Raw genomic sequence first — 10,266 nt, forward strand, 5'->3', positions numbered from 1 at the left:
TTTTTTTGAGACGGAGTCTCACTGTGTCGCCCAGGCTGGAGTGCAGTGGCGCGATCTCGGCTTACTGCAAGCTCCGCCTCCTGGGTTCCTGCCATTCTCCCGCCTCAGCCTCCGAGTAGCTGGGACTACAGGTGCCCGCCACCGCGCCCGGCTAGTTTTCGTATTTTAGTAGAGACGGGGTTTCACCGTGTTAGCCAGGAGGGTCTCGATCTCCTGACCTCATGATCCACCCGCCTCGGCCTCCCAAAGTGCTGGGATTACAGGCTTGAGCCACCGCGCCTGGCCACTTACAATTTTTGAACTGCTATGTGACTTCCAGCAGGTTCAACCCTTCTCCGCTTTACAAACTGAGACCTTAAGCAAGTTATTGCCTCTCTGAACTAGATTTTTTTATCTGTGCATAAATAATGGTGCCTAAGTCATAGAGTTCATGAAACAGTTAGGTGAGATAATGCATCTAGTCACCTAGTACAGTGCCTGAGACCTAGGGAGCAATCATGTAGAAGTAATCACCATCATCACCATCAACATCATCATTAGTTTTATTCAGTGTCTTGTGCATAGTAGATGCTCTGGGTAATATTTGTTGAATGAATGAATGGAGAATTAATGCATTATTGGCTTATTTTATTTACATTATATTATACCAATTAGAAGTGTTAAAAAACTTAGACAAATCAAGTTTAAACACACTTTATGTTGTGAGCAAAGAACAATTCATGAATTGGGCAGCACTCAAAACCCAAAGAGGTTCAGAGAGCACTGCCCAGTGGCATGAGCAGTAAGCTTTGATAGGCCAAACATGGAAGCAAAGTAGAAAATGTATCTGATTGGGTACAATGAGGCATTTGCCTTATTTGGTCACAATGTGATGAGGTGTCTGCCTTATTTGGGAATGGTCTGATCAATTGGTTGCCTGTAATTGGCTGAAGTTCAGCTATTTGTGATTGGCTGCAACCTGGCTATTTATTACAAAAAAAAAAAAGTATCCTCATAAGGTAGGTTTTGGTTTGTTTACTTACTGAGTGTGGTTGCAGTTTGTTACATAGACACTCAGAGTAAGGAGACTGCCTCAGGCTAAAGGCCTGCTTATTTAATTTAACAGGGGTATAAATGTACAATTGTGTTACTCCATGGACTATAGAATCAATGGCTGCTAGATGCAGAGGAAATTTTTTTACTGATTGCAATTTTAGGCAGACTGGTGAGGAGGTATTTTAGATTTGCTTATTTTACTCTCCTTTACAAAATGGAAGCCTATCTTCACCACTGGACTCCGTGAGGGTAGGGGCGCCACCTTTCAGGTTCAAGGCTGTATCTCAAGCACTTGAAATAGGACTGCATAAACAGCAGGTGCTTGACAAACAAAGGAGTGAATGGCTGAGATTAAAATAATAGATACCAAAATATGATGTATAAACTTGGAATACATTACTTGAAATTGTTACGCTTCGATAAAACATTGTACTCCACTTTAAGCACACTTGCAATTTCTACTTGCATGTTTAAAAAATACCCACTTTGTGAATGCAGACACTGAAACTGGGTATCCATTAATCATTTAATTTACGTATGGAAGCCACTAAAATTTCTTCCCTTCCTTCCTTCCTTTTTTCCCTTCTTCCTTCTTTCATTTTTCTTCCAAAAATATTTATTAAGCATTGAATCTAAAGCACATTCACACGCATAGCTTCTCTCTCCTATTCCACAAGATGTAATAGTTCTTTATTAGCTGCTGCTTTCTGGGTGTAGTGCAGTCTTCAAACTAATCATGTAGTCCTTGCAGTGGTTTCATTGATGTGAGGAATGTAGATGTTGATGTACAGCAAGAATGCCAGTTCGTAGCCCTGAGAGAGACTTCACCCACCTGGGTGAGGCTCTATTGGATTTGCCAACACAAGTCTTCTCAAAATGTACTGTGCACACGAATCACCCAGGGATCTATTAACACACATTCTGATTGAGTAGTTCTGGGATCCAACCTGGGATGCCACAAAGCTCCTGATTGATGCTACAAAAGCTGCTGATCCAGGGACCACACTTTGAGTAGCAAGTTGCTAAAGGACCAGAAAAGAAGGTGTTGGGGAAAGCATTTGGGTTTAAGTTTTACTTTTTTTTTTTTTTGAGATGGAGTTTCGCTCTTGTTGCCCAGGCTGGAGTGCAATGGTGCAATCTCGACTCACCACAACCTCCACCTCTCAGGTTCAAGCGATTCTCTTCCTTCAGTCTCCCGAGTAGCTGGGACTACAAGCATGTGCCACTATGCCTGGCTACTTTTGTATTTTTAGTTCAGACGGGGTTTCTCCATGTTGGTCAGGCTGGTCTCAAACTCCTGACCTCGAGTGATCTGCCCACCTTGGCCTCCCAAAGTGCTGAGATTACAGGCATGAGCCAGAGCGCCTGGCCTTAGTTTACACTTTTTTAACCCATGATTTATTCATTCATTTAAAATGAACACCACCCGCAGAATGATTTACATTGTGGCTTCTAATTATTTTAATAGAAGCCAGCCTCTACAATAAGTACGAAGGCTGAAAAAGAAAGATGGTATGGAAAAGTTCAGATGATTTCTAATAATCTGGTCATTCATTTAACAAATATTTGTAGAATATTTAGAATCCTGGCACTAAGCTAGACCAGGGGTATTAGAAATGCAACCCTTGTTTTTGTAAATAAAGTTTTATTGGAACATTGCCATGTTCATTCATTTACATGTTGTCTGTAGCTGCTTTCACACAAAAACATGAGGGTTGACTAGTTGGACTGACTAGTCAACTAGACTGCATGGCTTATAAGACTTAAAATATTTGCCATCTGGCCCTTTGCAGAAAACATGGGCCAAGCCTCGAACTAGGCGCTGGAGGTATATTCAGCAAACAAAGGGGATGGAGTCCCTGACATCACGGGTTCATATTCTAAGGGGAAGCATGGAGCTAAAAAGTATTAATAGATAAGTTAAAAAAACAAAGTTAAACTTATTAAAACTACAAAGTTAAAGTTACAAAATTAAAGGCAAAATTTACCAACAAAATTGTAGGTCTGGGAGATCACTGAGGGAAATAAACAAGGTCCTGCCATAGAGTTTACCTAAGTATGGATGGGAGGTGTGTGCTACTTTTGCCTGAGTGTGTGTGGGGGGCGGGGTGTGCTACTTTTAATTGGTGGATCCCAAAATTGTCTCTGAGGAGATATGTCTGAGATGAGACAGGAAGGGTTAAAGGTGCCAGACAGGAAGAGAGCAAGGCTCATTCTTCCAGGAGGAGGGGACAGCCCTGGCAGAGGCGCGGGGGTGGGAATGAGCTTAGTGAGCTTAGTACATTTCAGGAAGAGACAAGGCCCTGGTTGCTGCGGGTGGAGAGGTAGGATGGGGGAAGAATGGTGGAAGTAAGATTGGAGCCGTGGGCCGGGACCTGCTCACGCAGGCTGTACAGGCTGTGCACGGAATGGGGACATAATCCTATCTGAGCAGGGAAGCTACTCACAGATATTAAGTAAGAAGTCTTGGCCCCTGTTGATAGCATTCAAAGATTTTATTTTGCTGCTGTGCTGGAGAATGGCTGTTGAAGGTCATTAGGAGCTGGTTAATACAGATCATGTTTCCTGGGAGAGCTGATGGAGATTGGCCTGGTGATTCCTGAGGAAGAGACAAGAAGTGGACAGGTTTGAGACACTAATTACAGTTCTAGACACCGAGTCCCTCTCTGGGACCACACTCCTTTACAGACCTCATCTCTTTAGGATGGCAGCATCCCTTCAGGGTGGGACTGCTTCTGCCACACCTCCCAGACACATAAGCCAGGCCCCCAAGAAGCTGTGTCTTTTCCTGAACATTCCACAGGTTCTCAGAGACAGAGTCAGCATTCAGCTCAGGTCCCCTAGACCCCAAGTCCTGCACTGTCCCAGTGTCACAAGGCCTTCAGCAATGATGGAGGATGGAGGGGGGCTTCCCTGCCACTTTCCAAAGACCAAGCCTCAAAGACTTTCAAGCTGGACACATTCCCCAGGGTTGCCCGACTGCCTTCCTGGGAGGGGAACGCTGGCAGCCAAGTCTGTCACCACCGACAGAACTATAGTGGTGCCTGTCACCCACAGGAAATGAGACACACTGCAGGCCGATCCCTGCATGACCTTTGTGTCACAGTGACGTCCTCGTTAGTCAGGTCCTTTTTTCCTGCTTCTCCATCATGCTTCTAACTGAGAGCAACCCACCTGGTTTTCAAAAACCTGAAAAGAACTGGAGGGAAGCCCTTGGAATTCACAAAGTCCAACTGTTTGCAAACATTTTCCTTTCTTTCTGAGCAAAGGGACTTTTTTTGTTTACAAAAGAAAATGTCACAAAACCTCTGTGTGTGTGTGTGTGTGTGTGTGTGTACAGATATATGCATATACACACACACAGACACATATGGTAAAAGTGAAACTATTCTGATTGGTGGAAGACTGGGTTTCTCCCTTCCCCTAAGCACCACTTCTTTGATGGCCCCATTCCCAGCCTTCCCCTTTCCCATTTTCTTGGGCCCCTGAACTGCTAGATTCTGTGCAGTGCAATCTGCAGGCAGATTTAGCAGATGAACAGATGGAGGTTTGAAAGGGGAGACATCTGTCCACACTGGTGTGGGCTAAACCGAGGCTTGTGACAATCAGCGCAGTCGCTCCAAGGAGCCTGGGACCAAGGGTTGGAAAGAGCGGGCAGGGAACAGGAGAGAGTCGGGGACAGCAGGTGAGCTGAGGGCCAGATTCCAAGTCAAAGTGGCCAGGCCATTACTGCATGACCTAGTCCTAGGTCATCTTGGAGCCTCAGTTTCTGCATCTGTAAAATAGGGTGAATAATAATCACTGTCCACCTCACTGGGCTGGAGATAGAACAGGTAAGAGAATGGGTCTGGTTTGGCCTTGTGAACTGTGAAGTGTAGTCCTGGTATACAAGGCAGGAAAAGGGTTGCATTTATGTCTCTGACCTCCAATGTGGAGTCTCAGTGAGGCTAGAAGGGCACGTGTATGAGGCCAGTGAGTCAGGTGTGGTCTGTGGCAACCTGAAGGGCTGGTGCCCACCTAAAGGGGGTGCCGTTCCTCAGCACCAGCCACATGTTACCTTGGGGAACTGCAGACCCACTGTGGCAGGACCTGTCCATTTATTCAAGAGAAAATAACAAAAGTGGGGAATTTTTATGAGAAAATACCTAATTTTTAAATGCCAGCATCTACTTTTTTAAAATAAATGAAGAAAATGCTTGTACAAGTTCATCTATATGCAAAGTTCAGGCCCGTGGCAGCCACTTGGCCATCTGAGTTTGCTGTTTAGCCCATCAAGCCCCAAGGTCAAGCTCATGGAACCTAAAGGATGGAAACCTCAGGGAAGTAAGCTTTCATAGAGGTGAGTTGACTGGGCAGGGTGGAGCCTGTGTGAACCAGAACCCACGGCAAGGCATGCTGGGCAAACAGAGGCAGGATGGATGGGTGCCACCCATGGCCAGCCTGAGACCAGGCTCTAGACACTTGCAAGAAGCTTGTTCCTGGACTTAAACCCAGCTCTCATCTAGTGGCTGCATGAGCTTGGACCTGTCACCTTGCTGAGTTTCAGATACCGGATTAATGAAGTGAATGGTGCTGACATCACATGGTTAGCATGAAGACGAAATGCAGTCATGTACAATGCCCTAAGAGCAATGCTTGTGAGGTTTAATTAGTCAGGAAAGGCTATTTTGTGAGTATTACTTAGTTAGCCCCTGCCCTGGGTTGTAAAGGTGCAGAGATGATGAGTCAGGCACCGCTGTGCCATGGGGAGTCCCGGCACCCCACTTACTGGCCGGGACTTGGCTAAAGTAGCTTAGGCTCTCTGGGCTTCAGCAGCCTCTTCTGTGGCCTCAGAGCAGCAGTGGTATCAACCTCGTGGGCTGCAGTGAGGACCAGGTGGAATAGGGGCAGTCTAAGACTCACACACGGGGCAGCAGGCTCTCAGCGGCAAGGGGCCAGCCAGAGGTCATGAAACCAGAAAGGGATGGAGCATCCCCAAATCCACAGCTGACTCCTGAGCCCAAGCTTTGAGTATGTCGTGGTGTCCTGGTCATCTCTTAATGCCTCAAAACTATTAATAACACAGTGTGTTGTGTGCAGTACGTGCTCCATATATGTTGTTGAATGAATTAGTGAATTCAACTACGACCACTAAAAATAATCACAACTCTTTTATCACACTTACTGTGTGACAAAGACTGTTCAAAGTACATTGCATATACTAACATTTAATCTTCAAAACTACCCTGTGAATTCCCCTTTTATCAATGGTAAAATTAAGGCTTAAGTAGAGGGTTAAGCAATTTGATCAAAGTCACCCAGCTAGGAAGTGACAGGTCTGGTGTTCAAAGCCCAGCAATCTGATTCCATGGTAAATTACATGAAATTACACTACACTATGTAGTATATACAATGTACTATACTATGCTAGATTATACAGGGCACTACACAATCTATGTACTATATATATATACTGTATATGTGCCCTAAGTACATCATATATACTAAACTACACTCTATTTATTATGCTATAATACACTCTATATACTATATTTCATACTATACGATACCATGTATATTCTACTGCATTATACTACATGATGCTATGTACATATATTAGACCATACATACTTTATGATAGTATATTATACTTCTCTTTCCTATACTATCTACTATACTATACTGGTTTCTTATATATCATAATATTTATACATTATGCTATGCTATACTATATTTACTATACTATACGCAGTGGGTGTAAACTATTACTGGTGCTATAGTTACCATACTTGGGACCCATACGTAGTATAGTATACTAGTAATATTACTATAAAAATACCGACGTACTCTATACTTATACTATCTATATTACCTTAACCTACCACTATACGTTGTCTATATATACTATTGCTACAAATAACATTATACTACTGTATACCTATATAATACTGTAATGGTACAATATATTACAATCCTTATACTGTACTACCCCTATACTGCCTTATAGCATAAAAGGAGATCCACAGTTGATCCATGCAGCAATGTGGGCAAATCTCAAATCCACTATGCTACATGAAAGAAGCTAGTCTGAAGGGCTGTATATGCTCTAGGATCCCATGACATGACATCCTGGCAAAGGCAGGACTCTAGGGATGAGAACAGATCGGTGCTTTCCAGGGTCTGCGTTGGGGAGGGGTTGACCACAGAAGGCACAAGAAGGATCTGGGAGGGGACAGAACCATGTGACATGTCAATTTGGGTGGTGGTTTTAGGTAGCTATTTGTGTTGGTCTATCCTCATAGAACCAAATACAGAAAAGGTTAACTTTAATTTTTGTAAGTTTTACTTGACAGAAACGGTAAAATAATAATAATAGTACCCAAGCCAGGCATAGTGGCTTACACCTGTAACTCCAACACTTTGGGAGACCAAGGTAGGAGGATCGCATGAGCCCAGGAGTTCAAGATCAGCCTGGACAACAAATTGAGACCCCATCTCTACAAAAAATGCAAATATTAGCTGGGTGTGGTGGTGTGCACCCGTAGTCCGAGCTACTGGGGAGGCTGACGTGAGGGGATCATTTGAGCCTAGGACGTCAAGGCTACAGTGAACCACAATCCCACCACTGTACTTCAGCCTAGGCAACCGAGTGAGACTTTGTCTCAAAAAAGTAAAATAAAATAATAGTATCTGTCTGACAACATTCCTTCACCCACATTCAGTCAGTAGCTTGGGCACTATTATTATTATTATTTTACCGTTTCTGTTAAGGTTAAGGTTAGGTACCAAGTGCTAGGAACCTGCAAGGCACCGAGATACGCAGAATCTATGCAACTTCCAATATGGTGTAGAAGACAGATGTTAGACAAATAAATTAGATAATAAAATCATTTCAGAGAGTGGTATGTTCCGAGAGAAAATAAAACAGGGTGATGAACCTAGATGGTAACTGGGGAGGGGGAGCTAAAGTGAGGTAGAATTGGTTGGGGTTTCTACACCCCAGGTAGTAAGTGCATTATAAGTATGAACTCACTTTATCTTGGGAACAACCCTCTGAGGTAAGTTTGCCATTTCCATTTTAAAGATAAAAAAACCAAAGCCCAAAGATGATAAGTAATTTGTCCAAGTTTTCACAAAGCTAGAAAGTCATGTAACTGGGTATCAAACCCGGGCATCTGATTGGAGACCATACTCTTATCCAGCACTGAGGAATGAGACACAGTAATTTAGCACAGCACCTAGCACAGAGTAAGTGCTACATAAATGGCCATTGTTGCTGTTGACATTACAGATCTTCAATAGGCTGCCACGTCTTTCTGTTTTTCTCCAGGGACCAAAGCGGATGTTGGATGCTCAAGTGCAAACAGACCCAGTATCCATCGGACCAGTTGGCAAATCCAAGTAAACAAATCAGCACAGTTCCCACCAGGTTCTCCTGCCACCAAGATGTGTTCTCCTTACTCCATCTCCTCCTCAAACACGTTCCATGTATATATTCTTCTGATAGCCAGCAAATGAAATTCTGCCTAGAAATTAAGCCCGAGCTGTTGTACATTGAGGTGTATTATTTACGTCTCTGGTCCAGTCTTTTCTGGCAAATCACTGTAAAGATGGTTTAGCAGGTCACCTAGTTGGGTCGGAAGAGTTGATGATCACCAAGCGGGAAAGGGAGGGAGTAGAGGAATGTGTTCGGGTTAAGTGATGAAAATGGCAGTGGTGGCCGGGTGTGGTGGCTCTCGCCTGTAATCCCAGCACTTTGGGAGGCCAAGGCGGGTGGATCACCTGAGGTCAGGAGTTCAAGACTAGCCTGGCCAACATTGTGAAACCCATCTCTACTAAAAATACAAAAATTAGCCAGTCATCATGGCACGCACCTGTAGTCCCAGCTACTCGGGAGCCTGAGGCACGAGAATCGCTTGTACCCAGGAGGTGGAGGTTAGAGTGAGTGGAAGCTGCACTATTGCACTCCACCCTGGGCGACAGAGCAAGATTCTGTCAAAAGAAAGGCAGTGGCAAGTAAGTTGTGGAAGAGAAATGATGCTAGAAGGAATTAAGCGTTGTAGTAAACGTGTGCTCGTCCTCTAAGCTTGAAGAGGGGAGATGAAAATCCATTTGTTGTAAATTCACATCTCAAGGAGGGAGAACCCGGGCTGTGTTGGACGGTTGCCAATTTCCTAGAATGGAATGTGTGGGGTATAGAAAAAGGAATGAATAAGCGTTGTTTTTCAAATAGGGTCCTTGTAAGTTATTGATGAGAGGGAAAAGATTGACTGGGGAGGGCTTAAAATGATTTGGGAAAACAATTGCTTTTGAGGCTCAGTGACAAGGGCAAAGATTACAACTTAAAAAAAAAAAAAAACAAATAAAGGAAGTTGCACAGTTATTTTGCAACACAAGGGGCGGTAAGGTCCCCATTTTATCCTGTATTCTGTATCCCTAACAAAGATTTGGTCTCTGCTATCTTACATTATTAATGTTTCTCAGATGGCTGAGGGGCTCGCTTCATCTGTTCCGTCTGACACTTATCTCAAGTGTGTCTGTCATTCCTAATGTTCTCAGGATGTGCTTTGATAAAACCCTCCCCATAACCTCAGTTAATAAAAATTCACAGAAGATTATTCAAATACCTGAGTTGTTTTTAATACCTGTACAAAGGAGTAAATAGGACCCTGAGTCTATTAAAATGTAATTCAAAGTAGCATATGATTGACTGACAGTCGTGTAAACTGTATCTTTCTTTTTCTGATTTAATAAAAAATACATTTACTTCTAAAGTATCTTTTAATTTCCAACTTCCAAAGCAGTCCCACTCTATATCTGAGATGGCTCTAACTTCTACAGTATAAAATCCATACTCTTCCTCCATTATCTTCTTTGGAAGATAACTCTCTCCCAGATCCTCCCGGATTTCCTTGTATATGGGCGCACACACACACAAATGCGTGCACCTGTATGTCTGCATGTACACACACATGCATGTATAGAATAGTGCTGTCTTAGGCCAGGTTGCCTGGAGCAGAATCTGAGATGGGGATTGGGACACATAGGATATACTGGGAGTGGGCTCCCAGGGAAAGCGAGTAAGAGGAAAAAAAAGAGGGCAAGAAAGGAGTTGGGCAAGGGTTGGTTTCAGCTGGAGCATGAATTGCACCACCCAGATAGTCTGACCTTGAGGCAAGGGAGCCGGCCTTTGAACCCCCTGAGGTGAACTGTGGGCTGTCCTGGGAGGTGGAGGGATGGAGAAGCTGGGAT

At 43.8% G+C, this 10,266-nt stretch overlaps 1 protein-coding gene across 6 annotated transcripts in view; it reads left to right on the forward strand.

Annotated features, from left to right (window-relative positions):
- The window catches only part of BCAS1 (brain enriched myelin associated protein 1), a 134,316-nt gene extending 124,525 nt beyond the window's left edge, over positions 1–9,791 (forward strand). For 4 of the 6 annotated variants that reach the window (XM_017861727.1, XM_017861728.1, XM_017861730.1 and 1 more), the window contains one exon: positions 8,345–9,640. In XM_017861727.1, coding sequence (XP_017717216.1) covers positions 8,345–8,419 — 75 coding nt within the window. In that variant the 3' untranslated portion in view covers positions 8,420–9,640. Of the gene's footprint in view, positions 1–8,344 lie in introns of all 6 variants that reach the window. The other 2 variants (XM_017861732.1, XM_017861729.1) reach the window with 2 other exon arrangements.
- Positions 9,792–10,266: the final 475 nt, after the last annotated feature.

This window comes from Rhinopithecus bieti, unplaced genomic scaffold (genome assembly GCF_001698545.2).
Source record: "Rhinopithecus bieti isolate Rb0 unplaced genomic scaffold, ASM169854v2 scaffold_56845, whole genome shotgun sequence".
NCBI classification, from domain to species: Eukaryota; Metazoa; Chordata; class Mammalia; order Primates; family Cercopithecidae; genus Rhinopithecus; species Rhinopithecus bieti.